This window comes from Rhyacophila brunnea, unplaced genomic scaffold (assembly GCF_057557595.1).
Source record: "Rhyacophila brunnea isolate RB1 unplaced genomic scaffold, BYU_Rbru_1.0 scaffold_17, whole genome shotgun sequence".
NCBI classification, from domain to species: domain Eukaryota; kingdom Metazoa; phylum Arthropoda; class Insecta; order Trichoptera; family Rhyacophilidae; genus Rhyacophila; species Rhyacophila brunnea.
The window spans coordinates 28,782,083-28,809,951 of record NW_028232827.1 but is presented as its reverse complement, the minus strand read 5'-3'; the positions used below and the strand labels follow the sequence as shown (position 1 = coordinate 28,809,951).

The following is a 27,869-nucleotide window of genomic DNA, read 5'->3' as shown; positions in this document are numbered from 1 at the left end:
GCCAAAGTGCCAATCCGCACGATAAAGAATCGTTGCAAATAATTATGCAACGTAAAGTGATATAATGCATATACATATTATGTATTGGGATATTTATATTCACGTATATGTTGTTATAATAAATCGTAAACTATACTTCGTAGGAAAGCGTTAACTAGATAAGTAAAGAAGTTTTAGTTGCAGTTTATGTAATTTATTACCTAGGTTTACTTACCTTGATAGCAAAACACTGCACGGTGTTATTGAGAGTAAAACGGTGTTACAAAATTTTTCAATAAAATAAAATATTAATAAAAATGCAAACGATACTTACGATATAGCCTTTACCGGAACTACAGCGGCTACTCGCCTGCGGGCATCATAAAAACAGAAAAACAAAACACATATAGGTGAAAACAGTTAATCACGACAGTCAAAAGACTTTAGTCAAAAAAAAAACATACATAAAGTCAAACGACATCACAAAAATAATAATAAAAAATACGTCTTCCATTATCGAAACACGCCACTGCTATTACGTAACGTGGAAATAAAGAGGGGTATCTCGGAAAATACAACCTTTCAGAGGGTATCAGATTTTACAAAAAAAAAAACTATCAAAAATAATAATAAAATATCAAAAAAACCTATCAATTTTTGTTGAATTATATGAACAGTATTCATATTAATCATTTTTCATAATCCGGGTTTGCCTTTCGGCATCGGGGATTCCGATAAACCCTGGGAAAATTCTCATATTTTGATAATATTTAAATATATTGTTATCACCCTTATAATCGGATATAAAAAAATGGTCTAAATTAAGTGTCTAGTAGATATTGTCTACTATAATACTTAAATAAAGCAAAATGGAACTAACATACAATCACTGGTTGATGAGCTAAAATAAGTTTTGAGTTTTGGCTAACTTTAGAAGTTATGTTGCTGTTTGGAATTTAGTAAATTAGAGGCATGAAGTATAAAACTGTATAATTAAAATTGTAAATACAGTTGTCAAATAAAATTCTATCCATACTCTTGCTTTTCGTTCAAGAAGATAATAATTATTACATTGGGTTGTTTATTTACATATTCGTGTGCAGTTAATTATGTTCCTCCATTTATTTCTATAATTTTCTTTATGGCCAAAATTATATATTTTATGCAATGTTCTTTTGTTGTTTAGTATTTTGCGTAGTCTCTAATAATAATAGATTTCCAGCATGAAATGACACTTAGTTAAAAACACAAAACTGACATGAAATGTGAATGGTTTACAAAATATAATTAAAAAGTTAAATCATGATTTTCGGTCCAAGGAAACAAATGGACAGCAACCGCGTGATAGAATTAGTTCTATTGATTCAACCATCTTCTCAATGTTTATTTATAGTGTGAGAATACCGACAAGTAAAAGCATAACATTACAAGCAACTAAGGCCTGGATATTGATTGAAGAAACAGCATTTTAATTTCAGATAGTGGACGGAATACAATGTCGCCTATTGTCAGTAAATTTGACAATTCGATAATGGAAGACAATACAACAATCAATTTAATAAGTTGCTTTTTTAACTATGTTTAAAAAAAATATGGTAAATAAATAAAATTTTATAATTTGTAATAAAAACTCATTTCCTTTTAAAAAGAAACTGAAATGTTTCATAAAAATACATTATAATCATTTGTAAATATTTAAAACCCTGTGATAGACACCTAAGTAAATGACTATGGGCCCACGTTTACTATTGAATTCGTGAATAGTAAAAATACAAAATTGTATTAAAATGAAATTGAAAAATAATAAATTATCTAACTTTTGAAAATAATAATGTACATTATCAGCATTTTGAATCGAAATGCTTGTAAAATGGGATGATTCCATACAAACACCATGCAACATAAGTGGAGGAGACATTTAAAGCATTGTAAAAAAAAAAACAAAGTGTGGTTACTTTCCGTTTTTTATAGGCAGCTGGGGTGATTTTCTAATCATTTACTAAATTTGAGTAAAAGTTAACTATTAATTTAATACAACATATTGTCGGCTCAGGTAGGCTAATTCACCACCGGCTATGTAATAATAGAAGACATATATAATTAGTAAACCATTTCTTTTATTCAACGAATAATTTACAAGATTTTGAGAATGAAACATTCCATATATTGAACACACATAACTCGAAAACACCTCAGATATCCACTAAAAAAATCATATTTGTAAAAAATACGATGCTCGACGGGATTTGAATCCGTATAAACACTGGTTTCACGCCAACTGTGCATTAACGAATTATGCTACGAGCTTCCATACTTGGTTAATGCACAGTTAGCGCGATACCAGTGTTTATACGGGTTCTATATGTTCAATATTATAATTAGTGCCAATTGTATAATTAGGATGAAATTTTAATAATACCAAAATGATTGCATTAAAACTACATTGTTTTTCCTTAACGGTTATGGTTTATCAAAAGTAAAATATTATTAACATGTGATAAATTTAATGCTTGTATTATTAGCTAGGCCCATTGTCTCTTTCACGAAGTTTGAATAATTTAAGCAACGGAAAGAGTATAGAGTCATAATTATGACATTTATTCGTTGATTGATGAGTATAAACAAATAGCGTTATGACGTTTACGTCAGGTGTCATCAAGCTAGTGGGACATTTAGGGCTACTTACGTCACTAAGTCGATCCCTGGAGCTGTCGGGGTCACGCGGCGGCACCGAACTCCCGGTGAGACGCTCCGATGCGCGACCGCTGTCGTCCGACGTCCCGGCGTCGTGCGTCAACGTCACACCCTGAGAAAAAAGAAAAAGCTTTATTAATAGGTATTAAAAAAACAAGCTTTCAACAGACAAAGCATTTTATGACTTAAGCTGTTGCGTAAAGTGTTTGCAGTTAATAAGTAAACAAATGCTTAATTAATAGACAAAGCATCGTCATCACAGATTCTTAGCACATTGCTTCAGTGACAACATAGAAATTGTTGTACCTATGTTCCGGTCACTTTAATAAAACCTCTATTCATGATGTAGGGAGTAAGTTTGTAGATTTTGGGGTAGACGTGGCAAAGATATTTGTTACAATTATCCTATATTTTTCGTATACTAGCGTATGTAGATGTGCATGGATTGACTTGTACCAATAGTGTGTATTTTAAAATATGGCGATAATAACTGTTTACACGTAAAAGTGCTGACTGTAAATATCATTCTTCAGGAGTAAGCGAGACGCGATGTTATCATTTTATGGTACTATTTGACAGGTCGTGAAAATCGGTTAACCTCAAAATGAGTCTGCGCGGTGTAGTTATTTTTTTTACCGGCAGGTTCGCCACTATCGTTCTACTTGCGCAGGTGGTGCAGGTATTGCACGCTCCAATTGTCGCGTAAAAATTAAGAAGCTTCTGAACTTATTAAAATCCATGCATGCAATCTAGCAAATGTTCAAATGATGTATTTTCAATAATAAACATTCTAAAATCATGTGTACGCATATATACTGAATACAAACCTATTAGATTCGATTATTTGTCATACGACTAGAAGAGATAATACCTAATCATAATAATTATCTTCCTCACAACTGCTCCCATTTAATAAGTGTTGATAGACGAAGGTTTTCATAATATTATAATTTTTTTCAGATTTAAGAAACTTACAGACTAGTTGGTTACTTTAATAATTAATCTATTAAATTTCTCTTTATTTTTATATTACTTAGTTATCAAAATTAAGACCAATTCACTCGAAAGTTAACTACTAACGAGCTACTAAATCCGCGCAGTCGTCCATCGGAATTCGACAGAAGTCTTGAAGCATGGGACGCGTAAGTTAATGCCGTCATTAAAAATTCACCAAAGAGATCTTTTATATAGGACAGAGCGGGGAATACCGGAAAGAGGCCAAGTAAAAGAGATTCCGTTTATCACCTAGGCGCTTTGTTGCAGGGCCACCGCGATCGGCGAGGCTAATTTACAAGTCGGCAGATCGACCGAGAAAGCGCCCACCAGACGCTGCTTAATTTCCTTCAATGGGAAATACTTCAGAGAGAGCTTTTTCCGGCAAGCTTTTTTTATTAAGAGATTTCTTGCGGAATGCTTTTCCGACTTAAAACGAGCGAATGGAACTATTTTGCCACGACAGTTTCTATTTTAAGTAAAATTTTAATAAAAAAATATTGAAATATAGAATCTTGAAGTAGGTAAGTATTTGAGCCTTCAGGATAATTTTGTCGTTGATGTATATGCATAAACATGATGAAACTTTGTTGGTTGGGCCTGTCCCGGTTTAGAGTTTCATAATAATTATGGTAAGTCTAATTATGGATAAAGTGGAACGCAACCTCAAGACACTGGACACATAACACTGGATCGATGCCAGTGTGTTGTAGTGGTAGAAAATGGAAGAAAAAATGAAAAAAAAACTTAATTTACAATTCTTTTGTACTATTATTACTAGAACTCGGTTTTATAAAGCTGTATCTCACCTTTGGGGCATCGTTATAAAAGTAATCGTTTCTAATGAAATTCTTAGTGTTTCGAAAACATAAAAAATCTTCAAAAAATGTAAAGAAAGTCTCATATAATACTAAAAAGTAATAACAAATGATTCCATCCAACTCTCCATAGGAGATAAACACAAAGAAGAATGAACCTACATAAAAAATCTGTAGCAGTCACTTGAAATTCAAAACGCCATAACACAAAAGAAAAGCTCGGAGAAAACTTATAGCGCATATTCCGGATTGGATTGAGAAAGGAAGAGGCTTTTTCGCGAAGCTTACGTAGGCGGATTCATAATAAAGCCTGATAAACCGAAAATAAGATGTGACCTTTCCATTGAAAAAGCGTCGGAAAAGCGCGACGCCAAAAGCCTCCAAACATTCCAATAAGCTTTTACAACAATATTACCGCCTCCATTACCCCGGATAATGTTACTCCCCCGCAACCCCCACCGTGCACACGATATGGGGGGAATACAGTCAATTTCAATTCGAAAATGGCAAAAAAAAAACTACAGTGGCATTGCTGTAATAACTCCTCTTAGTGAGAATTTGTTATAGTCATGACTTAGTACCACCGTGATTTAGAAAGTTGCATGGTGGGTATAACCAATGACATTATTAATGGACGACGCACTCAATACAGTAGCTAGCAAGTAAATTCGCGCATTCGCATGTATAGGTAGACGTCACGCAATTTTCATTATGCGATATCACGCATCGGGAATTTATAGCAATTATACCTTTATTGTAATGGCGTTAGAGCAGAGTTTCTAATGTCAATGTTCATTTGAGCGAACCCGTTCGAACCGAACCATTCGGCAGACCCAACAAAAAGCATCAGGAATTTATAGCAATATCACCTTTATTGTAATGGCGTTAGAACAGATTATGCCATTCGGCAGACCCGACAATAAAGTGAGTGTCATTTTCTTTTCCAGATGATTCGTCCATATTAATAGCATTGGGTATAACGCACGAAGACAAAAAAACGAGATAATTTAATGAAAAACAGAACAGTACGTGCCTTCTTCTTTTTGGGTCGTGATAGTAGATGGATATATCTGTGATGATATTAGTGAACTTTCCCATCTGGCTCCGAAAAGGTAATCTTTAGTAATGACGTTATTTTTATTGTAGGCTCAAAGATTGTTAGCTTTCTAGTTTTAATTTATTTGATGTCTTTCTTACGAATTTCAGCGTATGCAATATTCTATTCATTTTTGATATGGAAATAGACACGACACACAGCTAGAAAAAGAGACGACATATGAGAAAATGTAGTCATTCGAAATGGTCCGAAATGTAAACCTAGAAGCCGTTGATTAAGTTAAGTTCCACGGAAATGTTAAACAAATTCAACAGACAGAGAGGAATGAAACCAGCGTATGAAATCCTTCATCCAGAAGTGGATTAATTAAATATGATGATAATTAAGTAGTTACTACATGTTGTTACTACATTAACAACATGTATTTTCTAAATTGTTAGGTACAAATAAGTAGCTGTAAGAAAATGGCTTCCTTATCAGCTGGGATTGTTTAACTAAAGGTAAAGACAGCGAGGAATATAACCAGCTTAAGGAATCCTTCATCCAGAATTAAATCTTATGATAATAATTAAGTAGTTCCTACATGCTATCTTTTATTAACAACATGTATTTACTAAATTGTTAGGTACAAATAAGTAGCTGTAAGAAAATAGCTTTTTTTATCAGCTGGGATTGTCTAATAACAGGTGACTAAAACAATTTTAATCGTTGTAATTTATTTTAATTAATCTCTCTATTTAATCTATTATTGAGTCATGTACCTGTTGACAATACGTAATCAATTTTCTATGAAAATTAATATTATCGACTGACACTTTTTTCATTTAAATTGTTTCTTATGACACAGGGGATACGCATTTCATGATTTTCATTTTTTACCATTGGTATCACATATCATATGTCTATATATTATTTTTTTTTCCGACCATGTCCGATCCTAATAAGATCATATGGGCCTCCACAGAGTAGAGGTTTGCATTAACAGATTTTTGTTTTTTAGGAGAAATGGATGTCAGCCACGTGCTCAACCTATTAGGTCCATACCCTGACTCAGACAAATTGAAAAACAATATGTGTACTTGCCAGACCCAGGATTCGAACCTGGGACCCACGGCGTGATAGTCCAACGCTTAAGCCGCGCGGGCGTCATATTATGGTGAAGGAGAAATTCTATCGAAAAAAAAATGATTCAATAAGGACACGTATAAAACTTCAAATTATAATTCTAATATGCTCTGTTTGTGACAATTTTATTATATTGCTACTTGGGTATGTTGACAACAACCTGACCAATGGAATCACTATATCAGTTATACTCTATCCCGCGCACGAACTGGGGGGATACAGTCAATTTCAATTCGAAAACGGCAAAAACTACACGAGCGTCGTAGCGAACAATGTGTTTCCGCGGAGCACTTTGCCAAAGGAATTGAGCGGAGAAAATACACTTAAGAAAGAGAACGACCCAAGAAAGCAATGAATTATCACCCGGCCGTGACTTTCTCTGCGGAAAAACGGGGGTTGGGGGCGAAAGATGCGGTTAAGCAGGGAAGAAAAGTAATACAGTAAAAAAGGGGTATAAAATGCCCCAAAAGAGACTGTGAATAACCGTTGTAAAAGAGGGAAAAAAACGGTTAAACGGTATACCGACTGAGTAATGGCCAACCTGTGGTTTATTACGAACTTATTTGTATGTTTCAGTCTATATATTATACGCGAAAATACACGCATAACGTCCCGACGAAAGCTCTGCCACTTTATGTTAAAAAAATAAAACGGAAATATTTGCTTTTGCGAAAACGAACGCGGAGTTAATATACAAGCTTATATTTGGCAAATATACTTAAAAGCCGTAAAAAGAAATATTTCCCATTTGCAATGTTGTATTTTTGATACAAAAAAAGGTTTTTTTTTATGTTTAGAGGGATGACTTTAATTGTATTGGTTAGGTGGCAGATGTTAGAGGAAGTCACAAACATAAGGTTGTAGTGCCTGGAAGACGAAGAAGAAGAACGTGACAGTAAATTCTTTGTAGACATTATATCGTCACTGTTCTAGCAGAAGACACTAATTCGAAAAATTGACATTTGAGTTAGTTATACCAAAATGTTCCTTCTTTGAAACTTTACCGTATGGAAACCTTCTTAATAAATAAACAGTCTCTATTTTAAAGTCATCCTTTTTACGATTACTTAATAAACTCACATTATAGACCATTTCAAACATTTTAACAACTTCAAAGTCAAATTACCCAAAACTAGTATTCTCCAGTTAGTGTGTTCTGCCAGAACAGAGACGATATATTTTGTTAAATCAAAATCCACTTAATTCATTCAATAACGATTAAAATTGTTGCCGGTTCCATTCAATTAGGATTCAACAAAAATGAGGACATACCATCTGGTATAAGGTACAATAATTATCAGAAACATACCTACTCAGGACTCTACCAGCGCTTGAAATTTAAGAGGTAGCTTGAAGAGAGACAACAAGTCAGTTCAGTTTATTCTGACTATACTTGGTTGTTCAAAGTGCCCGCAGGTACCTATCTGTTTAACGTATTCCATCACGCTGCAAAAGCTAAATACCTGATGTCACCTTCGAAAAGACTTACAGTCTCTAAACGTACAAACTGTGAGTATTAGATCAAGGAGTTCACAGTGTCCTATCTTTGGTAAGAAACATAAGGAAGCTTAATACCATCAAGACACACATGATACCTGCCAGTTCAAACCACCTGCTTCCTTAGACTACTCACCTGTAGGACATAACAGTACGCAGCTGATCTAGAGCAGTTTGCGTGAGGATAGTTGCTTGTTTATACCTCGATCTCCAAATTCCATTTTTTTACATTTATTTTTTGATCCTGTTTGCTAAGCCCAGCATTTTGATTCATAAATAAATTTAATACTGCGTGTAAGGGAGATTTACAAAAACTTCCTTTGGTTTTCTATTAATATGTCGTTTGTGTTTGTGACTACGAGCGGAATGTAGAATCCAATATTTCGATCTTAAGGATAAGTTGCCCAAAAGGATGACTTAACTATAGACTATAGAGTTGAGGAATCCTTAACCATATACTACTATTGTTATGAACACGCCCCCTTCTGTATTACCATTTACCACTGACAGCTGCTGTCAAAATAAATTCGCATGTCTATAAAACAGTTCATACACTCAAATTCATTTAACAATTTATCTCAATATGGATATTGATAGTGTTAATTCGCTTGGCATGTACATGCAGAATATTATTTTACTTTTTATAAGCCAGTCCGCATAAATACAAGATGCCAGACAGAATGACTATTGACGTTTGTGTAACCATGTTAAAAAAAAATTCTTTCGGTGCCTGTGAAATCACGTATAATGACTGATGGATACATGGAGAGTATTATAATTTAAACATTAATTATGTATTTATAGTTATTGCAGTTATAAAGTGCAGTTGTCATATTTTTGTAAACGTTTAACAATTACCAAATAATTTACCTCAACTATAGGAAAGAGAATTTTTAAATATGGTACCAACATGATCTTAACTAAGGACAATGTTTCAGCATAGTGTTTTCTGCTAAGGAAATTTCAGTTATGACAAATCTTTCTGCATTCCGCTCTACGGATTCAAAATTAATAAATATTTCCAATTTCCAAAACATCTCCGACAATGGGCTGCTACTATCAGTATTGAGGCCCCAGTTCTTGAGATGGTTTTCCAAGAATGAGTATGCTCAATAAAGCAGAAGTAGCGCCGATAAAAAACCGTAGTAAAAGAAGAAGTAGAATGACGTAAACGATGACTGTGGTACTATAAGCCGATGTAATAGGACACTGATCGCAGAAAGCTGGCCGCTTTTTGTGGAAGTAACAAAAAAATGAGGCCCGCGCGAAAGTAGGTTCGATTTTGGCGATGCCGCTTGTAAAACGAGATTGAAAAACTTGCCAATAAAAACGGGCGCGCCGTAAAAGCCTTAACTGGAGGCATTTAGCGCTTAACGAGGCGAGAGCTTTCGCTACAAGAGGAAAAGCTCGGCTGTTTGGGGACGACAACACACGAAAGCTACATATTATACTGGAATATGTATGTACGTACGTCAACTAAAGTAGAAATAATAGTTTCTTAATTTTGAATGAGAAAACTTTAGTCATGTTTCGCTAAAACAGTTATTTATAAAATTGTACTTGTCACCACATGATTCAATTCGCTCATAAGCTGAGCTTTACTAAATATTTAATAAGTTTCTTGATTTACGCTAATATTCTGGTCTTAAAACATATATTTTTTTAATCAAACCATCGGGCTAAATATTTAATTCACAATATTTCATATCACCCATATATCTTAAAGTATTATTAAATTAAGTTCAAAAAGATTTCTGACATAATATGATATTTTAGCTGGTGTGACTGACTGAATGTGTATTTGAAAAAGTGAAACCAGATAATTATGCTTTTAATAAACTATTTTTTTTATTCAGCGAATAAGACATAAAATTTTAACATTCAACATTTAACATTCATAACAATGTTAACATTCTATAATACTGAATAAACATAATTTGAAAACATCACAAGTATATACACATTAGAACAATTCATTTTGTAGACAAAAAAAATACGGCACCCGACGGGACTTGATCCGGTATCGGCTGGATCTAGAGACATTTTCAAATTATGTATATTCAGATAAATAAATATGCGTAAAAGAGTACGGTTTAGTAGTAGTGTAGAGTATGGTATATACAAACTAAAGCGATTAATAATACGTTAGTTCATTTTAAGTATTGTAGGAAGATACAATAAGTGTTTTTGAAGACAGCGAAATTTATTACGATGCAAAAAATGTGAACTGAGGATAAATGTACAAAAAAGGTGACAAGAAGAAAGCATAAACTCATAAAGATCGTAGTTTCCCGTAGCCAGAATTCAATCTGAATATCGGAAGTAGTCCCCGGCGTGCAGACTTCCTGTTAAAACCGATCTCGACGCCTCGCCAGGAATCTCCCACGGCGTTCCCCGTCTGCCACCCCCGGGCAATAAGGCGCCGCGACGGAGGCTGTTAATAGCGTCGCCTAATCAAATTAATCTGAGCTGGCGCTAGGTGTTGCCGAAGCGACGCTATAATCTCCCGGGTTAATTCTCAGATGGGCGCGGCGGCTAATGAGGTGCGAGTTACCACGCTTACTGCCGTGAAACTAGACACCTACATACACCTGCCGTGGTACTAAAATGAGTAAAAGAATGCACTTTACTGATAACTCGTCAGTTAAGCCAAAGTATTATACATTCGAAGTCTTCTTGTGTCTTTCTTTGACATAATAGCATCCCATATCACCACATAGGCCGGACATTAAACTTTGTCAGACGTACGTATTTATTTTCATTGAACTATAACTACAATTTGTAAATAGTGTTAGTTAGTTTTTAAAAATCGTTATGCTTTGCTTAACCAAACTATCATAGTTTGAGTATTCTATGGGTGATCTGACAAAAATAGTGCACACTTTTTCAGTCAAACTTATCTGTTTTCATTGAATTAAGAATACATATTAATTATTACAGATGGTGTTGGTTAGTTTTTTAAAAATTCATTAAGCCCTTCCTAATCAAACCATAAGACATAACAAATATTCTAATATAAGTATGTTAAATATTTAAAACTGTATATGATTTAATAGCATTATTTTAGTTATTTTATAGTATAGATAGACAACTATTTTTTGAGTATTATCTATTATTATTTGGTTTAAGCAGGGTTTAATTGAATTTTAAAAAACTAATCGGTACCGTCTGTAATTTGTATTCTTAGTTCGATGAAAACAAATACGTATGCCGATAGTGTGCACTATTTACGTCAGATCTTCAGCCTACCTCCACTCTTCGCCAGTGCCACGTGATTGATGAAAAAACAAGTCAGGTCAGTATATAATAGTAACCGCATCCACTTATAGATGCAACGGCACAATCATAAATTATATACAATATGCACTACCAATATATTTATGTACATTATATACTTACTACAAGTAGATGTACAAACTATTTGCACTTATGTGATTTTGGTCAATTTGTATTCTTCTTTGACGCTATCTCAAGACTGTGATCTGGATAATTGGGCCGTTTTAAAACCTACCTTCTCCGAATTTAGCAGCACGCATGGCTTATGTCCATAGAAATTTCGTGTCACTTTTTATTTGGTCCGTCCCTTTACAATTAGCTATTTCTTCGTCCTCTCCGACCTTCGATCTGATCAAATATCACGAGTTAGGTACATCCTCCTACCGGCGTATATGACCAAAAAAAAACATCAAGAAGGGAGTCTGTCTCGAATCTGAAGTTTAGTTTAACATTCACGAGACCACAACATCACATTTAAAATGCGTCTACCCTTAAATGAACCTGAACTTTAATAATTAGTTTAAAACCATTTCGAAATGAAATATTTATTACTAGTGCTCCTGTCTGTTCACTACTTAATAAATCCAGCAGTTTCTCTGGCATGTTAATTGACAGTGATAGGTACAATAATTAGATTGAATCATTCATTCCAGCACGAAATCCGAAACAATACATCGTTATCTTTCAGATATTATTCAATAAGATAGTCTAAAAGCCGGAGTTGAATTGGATTTCGGTTCGCGAGATGTTGTAGGTACAAGTAAAGCGAGATGAATAATGAATACACTACAAGTCTGAGGCGCTTGAAACAAATTACATTAAATCTGTTATTGTAGCGAAGTAGGTACAGCGGATTATGAGTGTTTTGATTAAGTAAGTTTTAATATGCGAATTTAAATGATATTGTAACACAATGAATTCATTACGCTAATTAAATAACTACTACAAACACAATCAAACAATTACAAGAGTTTTAATTACAATACTGTGTACAGGTAATAAGCGAAAACGTATATAAACATGTTTTCAGCTTTTATCCCAAAAAAACATTATCTAGTATTCGATAAATCATACAGGACAATAAATTATATTAAAATTCACCAATTCATGCGAATCGTACAATATTAAATAGCGTAATATTAATACTCTCGAACGATAGTAGGTGCTTGATGGCATTTGAATTTAAACTGTAACGGATTTAAGTTGTGTACTATTCCATGGGAGTCGTTTTTTGCGACCCGGGTTTCGCCTTTTGGCATCTTCAGGCACTATGATTACTCATTGTCAGTATTTATTTGCCTTTTGGTGAGTGCACATAGTGCCTGAAGATGCCGTAAGGCAAAACCCGGGTCGCATAAACGACTCAAATGGAATAGTACAAAACTTAGATTCATTAGAATTTAATAACCTATTTTTAAGTAAAGTTAACTTCCTATACGGAGTCGAGTCGTGGACCCTGAAGGCAAGAGAACGGAAGGCAATTGATGCCTTTGAGATGTGGTGTTGGCGCCGAATGCTTCGCATTTCTTGGACGGAGCACAGGACGAACCAGTCAATCATCCAGTGACTGAAGATAAAGGAACGGCTCTCGACGATATGTCTGAGAAGAATTCTGCAGTTTTTTGGACATATTGTCAGGCGCGGACCGGACAACCTGGAGAGACTGGTAGTTTTGGGTAGCCTCCAGGGAAGGCGAAGCAGAGGAAGAGCGTCTGCGCGATGGAGCGACCAAGTGAAAGAGCTGACTGGGGGCACCATCCATTCTGCCCTGAGAGAAGCGGAAGATCGAGAAGGATGGAAAGTCTTGATCGCTCAAAGGATGGCGAAATTTAAATGTGGTCACGATCCTCAGCTATGAGTGCACGACCAAGAAGAGAGAAGTAAAGTTAATTATGTTTCCAAAAATACATATTAATTATTGATGTATTTTTATTTAATGAATATTTGCTTAAGTGAGTGAGAAGGAGGATCTCGTCACCTTCTGTAAGTTAAGTACTTAATTAAGCAGGCACACATCGTTAAGCTATGTAGTCTTGATAATGGTGTGACTACCAAAACAGCTATCGACAAATGAACTAACCTATACAATTTCTATTATTGTAAAATGGAATTCAACCAATAGTAATGTCACAACTCAATTATTCATGCTACACACGATTTGCAGAACGCAAATTATTTTCATTAAAATACCTAGCTCGGAAAATCTCATAAAAAACCTTAAACCATAAATCATAAAATTAAGATTTACGTTTTCACCGACACTATGCGCCCTTATGGAATAGACTAACGGATCCGACGTCACTTTGCAGCGTTGCTACAAAAATGATCTACGCGCTCCCAGGTCTGCAATAGCACGAATGGACTGAAATGATCTACGCGCTCCCAGGTCTGCAATAGCACGAATGGACTGAACATTGCAGCAATGAACACTGTTCTCATATTGGAGCGCGAAAAAGTCACTAAGGCATATACAATTGAAGAAATTATTTTAACATGAATAATGTATACATAGATAATAGTATATAAGTATATATTTTTTTAAACATTTAACCGTCAAAACAAGAAAACAATCTAGAGAAAGTGTTCAATTTGTTAGGTGAGAATATCTTTGGGAGACCGCCAAAGTTGCCTAATTAGACGAAATAAAGTTACCGTAATAAGATAACTTGATAAGTGTCGGTTTACCGATTCGAATTAACACGGGACTGAAAGCTTATCTGAATAAGCCAAATTGTTAATGAGATTAAGACGATTCGCCGGAAAAGGACCGTCCCATTTTAGCACGGGCAAGAATCTAAATCTTGATAAAGCATACGAAATAGAGACACAAACTATTATATCGTCTCTGTTCTGGCAGAACACACTAACTGGAGAATACTAGTTTTGAGTAATTTGACTTTGAAGTTGTTAAAATGTTTGAAATAATGGTCTATCATGTGAGTTTATTAAGTAATCGTAAAAAGGATGGCTTTAAAATAAAGACTGTTTATTTATTAAGAAGGTTTCCAGACGGTAAAGTTTGAAATAAGGAAAATTTTGGTACTAACTCAATATGTCATTTTTTAGAATTAGTGTTTTCTGCCAGAACAGTGACGATATATACAGATTATAGATTAAAACATAGTGTAACTCAGTATTCTCAACTGTCATTCACAAAAATAAGCTGGATGTCAGAAAAATGCTAGATTTTCTTAAAATTGAAAAAAATATGTTAAAATTATCAATACTGTTTTTTATAAGAACAAAAATCGAAGAAGAATTTCGTGCATTACAACTTATAGATAGAATCATAAAATTTATGTATCATTTTGTAGGTAGCATTCATTGATACAAGGTACTAAAAATCAGCATGTTGAATTTAGTTTAGTTAGTATTCTGGCTTTATAATGAGAAGTTTTAAACTGTTGTTGTGATGTCGAAAAACGCTAGATTTAATTCCATAGAAGAAAGCTAGAAGGCCTATTCAAAAATGTTAGATCTGGATATAAAAACGCAAAGTTGGTCACGGTGTGTTTCTACTAGAGGTGAGTTGGAAATACTGTCACCAGTTTGTGTACTCAAGTATCGTATGAAACTATTCATACTCATTACGTGTGGCTAGGGAATCCAATCCCGGGATCCCGAATCCCGGGATCCCGAGCTATTTTCGATACCTATGAATCCCGGGATTGATAAACATAATACCGGGATTTCGGGATTGATTTTTTTAACAATTTTTATGGAAAATATAACAGAAAAAATACTTTTAATACAAAATAACTACATTAGAAATAAACTGAGTTTGAATGAAGTTTGATGTGTAGGTTGCCGATTCATTTTATTTTTTCACATAGATTATTAAAAATGAGAAAGGTTGGTAAAAAAACAATGCTTCGCACTTTTAACAAAGTAATTCCACCATGATATCATACGTTTTACGGCAGTTTCATATTTGGCTGACTAATAAGATTTATGAAGCGGAAAGGCCATAAGTACGCCATGATTATTTGCTTTACTATTTTAAATCTCGCTGATCTATTCATTATGTCTTTACTATCAGAAATAGCAATCTCATATTAAATTCACATTATTATTTATATTATAATATTATTTATTCCATTAAACTAGTGTATTTCCAAGATTTAACGTATACAATATTAACAATAAATGTCTTAAAAAGTATAAATTATACTAGATTTATTTTTGACCGATTTTATCAATGTTATTTGTAAATATAAAAATTTTATATTAACAATGGAAAAAAATCCCAATCCCGGGACCAGTCCCGGGATCCCGGGATTGTCAAATTGTAATCCCGAAATCCCGGGATCAGAATTTTGGCTCGGGATTGGATTCCCTACGTGTGGCCCAATAAACTTGTGATATATCATCGCGAGTCGCTGGCTAGTTGGTAAACTTTCAATACTATTGACATTAAATGCGCACTCGAATACAATTATATTTTAATTTATTAGTCTATGCATGCGAATGACATCATCTTATGTACAATAGGTCATAAATTTTCTGTAACAGCATATTATTACCTCGCAAATGTGGTGAGTGACTGAGGTGACGTAGTTTACAATAAAAAAAATGATTGTCTTTCATTTTTTGTTAACAGAATATTATAACATAACATAAAAACAACTCATAAATTTTAAATGTGTTTGAAATTTTATAATAAATGGGACATTGCGAAAAGACCAGCTCAGTGTATTTTTAGCGATTCTATTGAAGCCGAATGAATACTAATACTAATATGGAGTTAAGTTTTGATTCCAGTTTAGTATGAGACTACGAACGCCAGACGCTCTATAATCTATATAGTATTCCAAATACTAGTAAGTATTTTGGAACAAGTTTTGATACTAAGTATTTTTTATACTGGTAGTAAGTATACTTAGTCTTCAAAATCGACCGGTTTTCCCAATAGTTTCTACAGCAACATGGTAATGTATCAGTAAGGTATGAATAATGGAGTATAATTATTAGATATTAATATTAATTTGTCAAAATATAAACGTTTATTTTTTATCTCATATCTCGTGCGATTCTGTAATAGACAAAAGTTTGATAAATTTCCAACAGGTGTCGAATTAATATGTTGATCGATGTCAATTTTTTTTAAATTAATTAACGCGTCTAATAATTCTAGTCGTAATAGAAATCCCGTCTGGTGAGCTTTCCGTCTGATGGACGAACAGTGGAACAGAGGTTTCAACCAATCACTCCAAAAATTAGTGGATGGAGTAGTTAGTAGACCCTGGACAGTGACTGCAGTAGATCGCAGGATGGAAATTCCTGCTGAATTAATGTAGCGTTTTGTTTTTTCGACGAATATTTAAACCCAGACTACACACACAACGGGTAAGTGAATGAAATTCGTGAACAAACTGGACTTTCTGAAAGCTTATATGCTTCACAGTGGAGCGAAATAGTAATTTCCATATTATGTTGTGTAATAGGCGTAAACTCATTTCTAAGCATTCTTATTCAGTGCATAATGATTGAAAGAATAGATTATAATAAATATCATCTCATTGCATTAAATTCACAAACATTTAACTGGTGGTGTAGTTAAGTAGTAGACGCCCACAAAATATGAAACATTACTAAAAAAATATGGTTGTGCAAATGTAGGACTCTCTGAAAAATAGTTATATATAATGCCTTTTTATCTCCTAGGACTTTAGAACCTACACAAAATGTGAATGAAAACAATAACAATCATATAATTTTAACAATAACTATTACTGAATAAAAACTACGCGATTTTAGTGCTGGAAAAAGGAAAGAATTCTTCTAAAGGTTAAGATAAAATAAAACACTCGGCGAGTTAATTCTAGAACCAAACACAAGTAGCCACGAGCTTTTAAGCTCCGTTAGATACGATACAATCAGAACAGAAACGTTGGCTTACAAAATGCTTTCGGGGAAATCCCGGAACACCGGAAACAAATTTAATGGGCAAGTAGGAAACCGATTTCGCCCTCTGAATATTTCATTCGTTACGGATTCGTTAGTGGCACTGACGGGTTAATAATGGGGAATACTTATGACTGTATTTCGGTCATTTGTAATAAGGCAACTATAAAAACATGTAAATATTTCCCAAGATCTGGTCAATGATATCAAACCGAGTTGTATGTAAAGTAGCTATACATTTCAAAATGCGTTAAGCTTTAAATTAGATGACTCTTAAACATATCAAATTATTGAACATATTTGTACACAATTATTTTTTTTAACAAAACATGGATATTACAAAAAAAAATAATGCAATACGTGCAAAACATAAAAGACTACATAAGTATACAAGTGACGGCCCTTCCGATTTGTAACAGCGATGGCAAATTAATTATACATCCTGGAAGAATAAACAATGATTTCCTACTGTCTAGTTAAGTGTCTACTGAGATATTAAGTACAAATTATGTTTGATTTCATAAATACCATGTGATGATGAATCAACGGATGTCACCAAAATGATGAATTTATAATACATTACACATGTGATTCGGCGAGTGAGTACCCTAATCTACGGTAAGTGCTAAACGGCTAAAGGTTTCGCAGACCACATTCGACAGAAGTAAAAAACTAGGAATCTAGAATAGTGGAAAGAGCTATTGGAGACATTCCTACAAAAATGGATTCATCTTTTTTATAATACTGTAGGGGGAGCTTTTTATTCAAATATAACAATTATATTGATTTAATTACGATCAGGCCATGCCTTGTGTTACTATCAAAAATGCTTTGTTTTATTATATCTAATAGGGATAGTGGCTTTATACCCAAAATGTACAATTGGTGTAACGTTAAAATACATACAGGTTAAAATAGTCTTTCTATTTTTGAGTTTGTATATATTAAAGCTCCGGAAGATGTAGGTCTAGGATTCAGGATAAACAGTGATGTTTACAGATGAATACAACACTCAAAATCCCTTTGATGTCCGCATGCCATTTTAATATTGAAAGAAATGTTTATCCTCCCTCGCAAATAAATACGACAGAAACGTCTTCCACAGAAACTGCAGGATTCGTCAAAACGAGATGTTTACAGTGAGGGAAGGCACTCGTAAAAAGGCAATATACCCCGGGACAGGTGAGCCAGGCGAATGGAAAAAGACCGCCTGGAAAAACTTCAATTTCCGCGTAGTATTTATTAGTTTTCCCAACGTCTCTCTCTCCGAGGGATATTTGCAAACAAAAAGAGCGCATCGGCCCTGCGGGTCTGAGCTCCCCTTCGGAAATAAAAGGAGGGGTTTTAGTACCCGGTTACAGGGCGAAAGGGACCAAAGGGCTGCAAGCAATATAAATAATTCCGTGTTCAAATATGTAGGCTCTCCATAACAATCAAAAGCTTTTTTACCCAGGTAATTTCATTGGCTGGCTAAATAAGAATCATTTACTATTTTCTACATTACCTATCACACTTATTATGTCAATCTAACTATATTTTGGGCTGTTTTATTATTTTTTTAAATGGAAATATGCAAGAATCCTCAAATGAGAGCCAACTTTGGTCATCTAGCTAGACTTAGAGGCAGTCTACTGTCTCGACAATAATATAGTCTATAGTTATACTTATAGTTTTCTAAAATCGGGTTAGAGAGTTGAGTTGATACGGGCTGAAGATGAAGATATTTGTTGTGTAGCAGATGTCACTTACAAGCATTTACGCTCTGTTAAAAATAAATATTTAAATTTAGAGGTGGGCAATTAATTACTCGCACTGACAGGTTAATAGGATTCATTAATTAACTATTCCCCAAAAACAGCAATATTGAAAAAAAACTACATAATAACCACAAAAAAAAACTTTGGGTAATACAGATTGGAAGGTGTCTCATATACTTTCAGATAATGTGAATTTCCAACTAATTAGATAAGTTACATGAGAACATTTTTCTCTCGATACATTTCAGAATAAAGCAGAAACCATTTAGTAAATAAGTAAATGGTGAGTGGTGGAAATTCAGCAATTAAAATCCAACTTTGTTTTTGATAGTTTTGGGTGTGAAGTCTTCATTTTTGCCTGCTATCACGAGGGATGGTTTCTAATCCTGGCGTCCTAAAGAATAAAAATTTATATGCGCCTGTCACCTACGTGGTCGCAGCCATGACTTACTTGGGTCAGAACTGTTTCCTCAAGTCAAGCTATCAGGCACCATTAGCGAGGGGTGCAAGACTAGTAAATGCACTCCCTAAAGACAGTCATTTTCAATGATATACTTTGTATTTTGTTTCTGAAACTTTATTTGATTGTATGAAACTCTTTATTATTATTGGTATTTTTCTTCTCTCTTGTGAGAGTAATATTTGTTATAATGTATAATTATAATTAATTAAATAATTTAAATAACGACATCACACAATTTCTACAGTGCAAAAAGAATTTGAGTGCGATTATTTTCTGTTCAACTGAAATAAAGAAAAAAAATCTACATTCATATTTATACTAGGTACTTAATTAAAAATAGTAGCTGGAATATTATGTAGGTACCTACTATATATTTAGTTATATCCAAAACAACTAGTCACACTTTTCATAAATGTAAACTTTAACTAAATATTATTAATATATCAAAAGATCTACCCACAGTTTTATCTGTGAACGATAAAACTTTTGCGGTACGTCTTTTCTTTTCCGCCGTGCTTCATTCCAATTTGTCAAACTATAAAGTCCCCGCGATTAAATATTTGAGTGTGCAACTTTCGGATAGTTTTACGTGCATCGATTATTTATGCAAAAACTTATGTAATAACCGGCGGCTTCTCTCTCGTACACATTTAGCTGTTCCCTCCGAACAATATGCAAACATTTTATGAGCGTTTTGTAACACCAGATGCCGCGCGCTCCTGTACAGGGGCATAAATCTTACTGCCTCATGCATATTTTGTGATATATCGAAGCCCACACCCCAAACAATCCCACCCCCCGATGCAAAGAAAAGAGAAAACTATAAATGGAAAAGTGCCAGCGGTGGAAAATTCACTGAAAATTCGAGATCGCTCCCGAACGACGGACTGGGGAAAAGTTTGGCTGGCAGTAAAATTTTGATTTAATCTTTTAAACGGTTGAAACTGAAGTGTGTGGGGGAAATAAAAAAAACCTCCACCGGAGTGTTTTGACTATAACTGCAAAGCTACATATTATATTTATTTATATTACAACACGTGTTGGCGATTCCACGATGGTTTTTAATGTCGTTGAATTGATAGCTTAGACCAAATTTAATGTAGGTATGTATTCTATGGTAGGTATGTATATAGGGAATCCAATCCCGAGCCAAAATTCTGATCCCGGGATTTCGGGATTACAATTTGACAATCCCGGGATCCCGGGACTGGTCCCGGGATTGGCATTTTTTTCCATTGTTAATATAACAATTTTATATTCACAAATAACATTGATAAAATCGGTCAAAAATAAATCTAGTATAATTTATACTATTTAAGACATTTATTGTTATTATTGTATCTACGTTCAATCTTGGAAATACATAAGTTTAATGGAGTAAATAATATTGTAATTTAATTAATAATGTGAATTTAATATGAGATTGCTGTTTCTGATAGTAAAGGCTTAATGAATGGATTAGAGAGATTTAAAATAGTAAAGCAAATAATCATGGCGTACTTATGGCCTTTCCGCTTCATAAATCTAATTAGTCAGCCAAATATGAAACTGCCGTAAAACGTATGAGATCATGGTGGAATTACGTTGTTAAAAGTGCGAAGCATTGTTTTTTTCCAATCTTTCTCATTTTCAATAATTTATATGAAAAAATAAAATGAATCGGTAACTTACACATGGGTATAAATCAAACTTCATTCAAACTCAATTTATTTCTAATGTAGTAATTTTTTATTATAAGAATTTTTTCTTTTATTTTATGTTCCATAAAAATTGATAAAATAATCAATCCCGAAATCCCGGGATTATGTTTATCAATCCCGGGATTCATAAGTATCGAAAATAGCCCGGGATTGGAATCCCTATATGTATATAATGGCCGCATTGGTAGAAGACAGATATAGTCTTGCGGCCTAGTTAACGTTTAATTATGACGCACGTAAGACATACCGTTAATTGCACTTTTTATATTATTTAAAAAATGAGAACTTATACTCCTACAATAGTTGAGAGGTTGTGCGTCAGACCTATAATGTCGTGAGTCCACATGCTGTGTCTTTGGGTCCAGAGTATGGACCGAATAGGTTGAACAAGTGGCTAACATCCATTTTGTAAAAACAAAAATACTGATCAAGAGAAGAACTAGTGGTTAAGAAGAGAGGACAGTATTGGAGACGCCTATATTCGGCAGTCTATCGATCCCGTGTGAAGATACTTAAGTTACCGTCTCCGGAAAGCTATCGATCGATCTCTTCTGAAGATACTTAATTGCGAGTACTTAATGTATCTGGAGTTTTAAACGTCTCACTCCTCTCCAAAACAGTATTTATCACCTTGTCATTCGCTGCCAGCAAGTCATTACATAATATGACCGAGCGTCATGACCCCCACATCCTGAAGCGGGCCCCCAGCCTAGGATGTTCGGCGGGCTTCCTACCTATCGCCAAAGCTAAGGGGCAGATGTTCTACAGTAGAGTTCCCCAAATGGTATTACACGGAATCCCAAGATTCTGTTTTCTCAATAAATCCACTTGAATTGAGTTGTCGGCATTCGACATCATATTATTTAAAGCACTGATCACAACCCCCTTTTATGGTAGCCAAGAAACAAGCGACCATTCGCTGTATTGTATAAGTATTGATTTGTATTAGTCAGGAAACACACATTACTTACAAAATAACATTCTAAACGTCAATAAAATTATCATTTAATATCTCATCAAATAACATCTCACAGCCGCATATTTTAAAATGTTAATATTTTTTAGTAAAACAGTGCCGCAGGCGACTTTTATTACTGTTGTAGAGCCCTATCAGCCCCCCCTTTTTGGGGGTCATGCCCAGCGTTAGACTGCCTCATCGGTTAAGATACATCTATTCAGAGTTGTCATTCGTTTAGGAACGTAGACTCCTATATAATTCTCAATGACGAAAACATACATGAACGAATGGCAGTTCGATGATGATAAAGCGATGCGTAAGATATTGTCGGATGTGTTCTTTGGAGTCGAAGGAGAATTGCTGTTAATGATTACAGTGTAATTAGTTGATGTAGACAAAAATATTTAACCCTTACGCCGCGATTCCTTTCCTCGTGCACATGTTTACATCCCTCCGCACCGCAAGTGTTTACACGTCGCGCTAGTGTAATATGCATTTCGGTTCGCAAACGACAAAGCGACCGCGGGCGGTTTCCAAGCGAAGCGCGCGCTAGGGGGCGGAGAGAGGCGCTAGGTTTGGTTTTCACCCCGCGAGACCGCAATCGGAGAGTAAACACGGCGCCGGCACCTCAATTGTCATACTGCGCCGGGATTTAGTGATATGGCTGTAATGCGTTGTGGGAACTCGCGACGATGAGTAATTGACAGGTATATTCGTCGAACCTGAATTAAACTAGAGTGTGTAGAACATTATTATACATACAATATGTTTACACATACGCCAATTTCGTTGCTATAATTCATTTCTAGATACTATTAACTACACGCAACCTCATCCGCATGAAATAAGGAAAGGAAAAATAGACAGATATAGGTACTATATATCGGTGGCAAAGGGTGGAGGAGGAAGGCTGTTTAAATCCGACGTAAATATTTCACATTAAACTTCGTAAGACATACTTAACACAATTTACATAAAGTATTGGATAGTTTTTAATATCAAATAAACTCTGCGTAAACCTGTATTATTTAAAAGGTATTTGCACTATATTTTCGAATTGCCCATAGCATACAATATAAACTAGTATAGTTTGGTTGAGGCACGGTTTAATTGAATGTTAAAAACTAACACTACTTGCAATTCTTAGTCTTAATTCAATGAAGGACAAAGTTTAGTGTGCACTATTTATATATTAACTACTATTAATGGCCTACCTCCACCCTTCGCCACCGCTGCCTACTACATACGTCTGCACCAAGGGTAAACTCAACGTCTTTTGGTTATGTCCGCGCGTAGATCAAGGTCTCGAAAAATATATTAAAATTTCGCCGGCAGGAAGCAGTTGAAATTCTTTTGTTCATATCACACTATCAACTCTCGCCCGACGGAAGTGATTAAGATTACGCTGGTTTGGTTTAGGCTGGGTTTAATTGAATTTAAAAAACTAACCAACACCATCGGTAAATTGTAGTCTTAGTTCAATAAAAATAAATTCGTATGACTGACAAAGTTTAATGTGCACTATTTACGGCAGATCTTAACGGCCTACCTCCACTATTCGCTACTGGTGCGACATATTCAACGTATGCAACTGCAATTGTTCGAAATTTGAAAAATCTCCGCATACTAAAGAATGATTTGCAACAATCGAGCGCGATAACTCACTTTAATTGCGCAAGTCACGGCTCGTAAAGTTCCTTCACTGCGAAAGATTGCATTATTATTATATGGCGTAGAAAACTAGTTAGCCGCAGCACCGGGGCGGCGCTGGTGCTGCGTGCAAAAATCTCACGTAAATTCTCTCAAACGATATCATCACTCATCTTGGGAAACAATGAGATGAAAAACGACACCGAAGCCGGGTGATTAAAGACGCTCGATAAATACTGCTCATCGCCGCCCATGGTGGGCAAAGGGTTAATGAATCACCGCTGAATTAGCAGACGCTACTTTGGACAATGGATACAAAGGATTACATTTTAACTGGTAGAAGTAAGAGGTAAAATAAAGATGGTAAGTGAATCACTACTGGAAAACTAGGAGCCAAATAAGAGATAAATAAACTAAAATGTTAATGGACGGAGGAGGTTTGTTAGTGTGTATGAGGAAATACGGAACAAAACTGGTGTGGAGCGCATATGGGCACTTGCATATCGTCTCTGTTCTGGCAGAACACACTAACTGGAGAATACTAGTTTTGAGTAATTTGACTTTGAAGTTGTTAAAATGTTTGAAATGGTCTAGCATGTGAGTTTATTAGGTAATCGTAAAAAGGATGACTTTAAAATAAAGACTGTTTATTTATTAAGAAGGGTTCCAGACGGTAAAGTTTGAAATAAGGAACATTTTGGTATAACTAACTCCAAATGTAATTTTTTCGAATTAGTGTCTTCTGCCAGAACAGTGACGATATTATCTTGAAAACTGAACTACGCATAAATCGGATAGTAAGTATTCAACCAATGTGTGCTACTAGTGCTCACGTATGCACGCAAAAAAAAATAAGAGAATGCCATAAACCATGACTACCGCAATAAATAAGGGTGGAATCCTTCATATAAGTAGTCCATATAATATGTATACCCGCAAGATGTATACCACAGAACAGATTAATAAATATAATTCAGTGCATCTATTCTATACACAAGACTGCTATCGGTCGCTATCGGCAGCTATCGATAGTTCTTCATATTTTTGTATCGAAGTAATAACACTTATTGTAACAATTACAATAAGTTAGTTGTAATTATTGTTACAATAAGTGCTATGTTTTAACAGCACCTCTCTTGTCTGTGCTCAACTGTTAAGACACTTGTTCATTGTAGCAATTATAATATGTACTTCGATACAAACAAATACAAAAACACACTACACTACATTTTGAAGCAGGGTTTTGAACGTGTGTCCTACGAAAATAAAACACATTGTAGATGTGTTGCAAACTTTAAATATACCAATATTGAATGAGCGTCAGTGCATACACCGAGAGCAGTTGTCAGAACTAAGGACATACTTAGAATGACGTATTCTTGACACGTGTTTCAGTTTATCCCATATTCTTCCTCACTCGAGATCGGTTGCCTGTTACTCCACACCCGTTAAGTATTTCAGTTCCCATTATAACTGGGGTCCCTGGCGTACACTCAACACTGTACATATAGTTTATAGGTATTAAGATGTATAGATGATAAAAGATAACGATTTCAGCAGTGAATAATGGATTTGGTGTTTTTTTATTATTTCAAATCGATATATTTTCGTAGTATTTTGTATGGAATATTATGAATTTAATATTAATACTATCGACCGAAGTTACTTGATGGAATTTGAATTTAAATTCTAATGGATTGAAGCTTTGTACTATTCCATTTGAGTCATTTTTTGCGACCCGACAGTGTGTGTTTGCCTTTTGGTGAGTATGTATACCCAGCGCCTGAAGATGCCGAAAGGCGAAGCCCGGAACGCAAAAAAACGGCTCAAATGGAATAGTAAAAAACTTAAATCCATTAGAATTATGAATTTGACTTGGAATTACACCTGCTTTTAGTAGTTAGGTACCTACCTAATATAAACTTAAGTTATGAAAATTAAAGAGAAAGTTTCTGCCGCGATTTAAACTAACATTTTAGTTAAATATGGTTACCATAGGTATGGTAAGTAGATATTCACACTGAAAATGACAGCACCCAGATCCAACAAACTTTACTAAACCAAATTAAAACTTCCCTCAAATCAAAATTCATTAACACGCCAGGCAGGGAAACATAATACAGTAGGTATAACTAACAGCTAAACCGCCAAGTAAATTAACTACAACACGGATCACGTTAGAGTATGTTTAAAATGATAAACTATAATTAGCTAACTTCGTAATTAGATCAACATGAAACTATCCAGTTTGCCAAACCTGCCATTTGTACTGGAATGATAACCGTCAATTTTGAATTAGCATTCTGGCGGATAATCAGCGGTTAACCCTTTCAAAGTTAGCTTCCGACCGGATGTTCTGAAAGCCGAACGTTGGATCAACGTATTACGAGGGTGGGTCAATAATTCCTTAGAAAAAAGCATTAAAACAGTTTTTATTTTTGTATTTTTTTTTTATTTCTCAACATAATCTCCTTGGAGCTCAATACACTTGGTAAGACGTTTCTCAATTTTTTTAAACCGTCAGAAAAATAAGTTTTCGGAAAGTCCTCAAAATAAGCATTTGTCCGATCGATGACTTCTTCATTTGAAAAAAAACGTTGTCCACTTAGCCATTTTTTTAAGTTTGGGAAAAGGAAAAAGTCACTGGGGGCTAAATCTGGCGAATACGGTGGGTGGTCGACCAATTCGAACTTCAATTCTTCAATTTTAGCCATTGATCGTAAACATGTGTGAAAACGGGCATTGTCCTGATGAAAGAGGATTTTTTTCCTGTTTAAATGAGGCCGTTTTTCTTCAATTTTGTTTTTTAGCTGGTCCAATAAAGATGCATAATAATCCCCTGTTATTTTTTTTCCTTTTTCCAAATAGTCAACAAAAATAATTTCACGTGCATCCCAAAATACAGTAGCCATAACCTTACCAGCTGATTTTACGGTTTTTGCCTTCTTTGGACATGGTTTGCCTTCGCAATCCACTGCTTTGACTGTTCTTTCGTCTCGGGAGTATAGTGGTGTATCCATGTTTCATCCACAGTCACAAAGCGACGAAAAAATTCATCCGGATTGCGTTGCATGAGCGACAACAGGGCTTTAGAGGCCACCACCCTATTGCGTTTATTGTCGACTGTGAGCAAACGCGGCACCCATCTTGCAGAAATATTTTTCATGCCCAATTTGTCATGTAAAATAGAAATGACGCTACCTTTTGAGATCCCTATAACCTCAATTATCTCACTCAACTTTAATCTTCGGTCACTTAACACCATATCGTGGATTTTATTGATCATTTCTGGTGTAGTCACCTCTACAGGACGTCCTGAGCGTGGTTCATCCTTTGTTGATGTACGACCACGTTTAAATTCATTTAACCAGTTATAAATAGTTGCAAGTGAAGGAGCAGATATGCCGTGAACTAAATCCAACTCATTTTTTATTTCCTTTGCTGTTAACCCTTTTATATTAAAATGTTTAATAACAGCTCTAAACTCAATTTTCTCCATTTTCCATTTTTCCATTTTCCACAAGCAAATTTTTTTTTTAAATGTACGAGAAACACACAACAACCCGACCAATCTGATTGAAACTTCGCAGCATACTGAATCGGTAGTGCCGCTGCATGAAAACAAACCGCTTACAGTACTAGTCGCGCCACCTGTCGGCTTTTCTAAGGACTTATTGACCCACCCTCGTATTAAAATACGGTTCAAATGCAGTGAAATTAAGTTTTCTCGGTGGAGAGATTTGTATAAATTGTTTGATTACTGCTGAGACACGTCAATACAACTGCTATTCAATATTTGCGATACCCACAGAACAGATTAATAAATAGAATTCCGATAGGCTATATGCCACTACATTTTAAAGCAGGGGTTTGAATGTGCGTGTTCTACGAAAATAAACTACACATTATAGATGTGCAATAGTGTGTGTTGCAACCATGGCCCCCACATTCTAAAGCGGGCCCCTTGGCCAGGTTCTTTGACGGGGCCCCCTACCTAT

General features: G+C 34.9%; 1 protein-coding gene across 3 annotated transcripts in view; it reads right to left on the bottom strand.

Annotated features, from left to right (window-relative positions):
* tay (tay bridge kinase) overlaps nt 1-27,869 on the bottom strand; it is a 975,197-nt gene that overhangs the window by 565,533 nt on the left and 381,795 nt on the right. For all 3 annotated transcript variants that reach the window (XM_085944584.1, XM_085944583.1, XM_085944585.1), the window contains exons 3-4: nt 2,666-2,785; nt 314-349 (exon numbers count right to left, since the gene is read on the bottom strand). In XM_085944584.1, the coding sequence (XP_085800710.1) occupies nt 314-349; nt 2,666-2,785 (156 nt within the window). The remainder of the gene's footprint in view (nt 1-313; nt 350-2,665; nt 2,786-27,869) is intronic.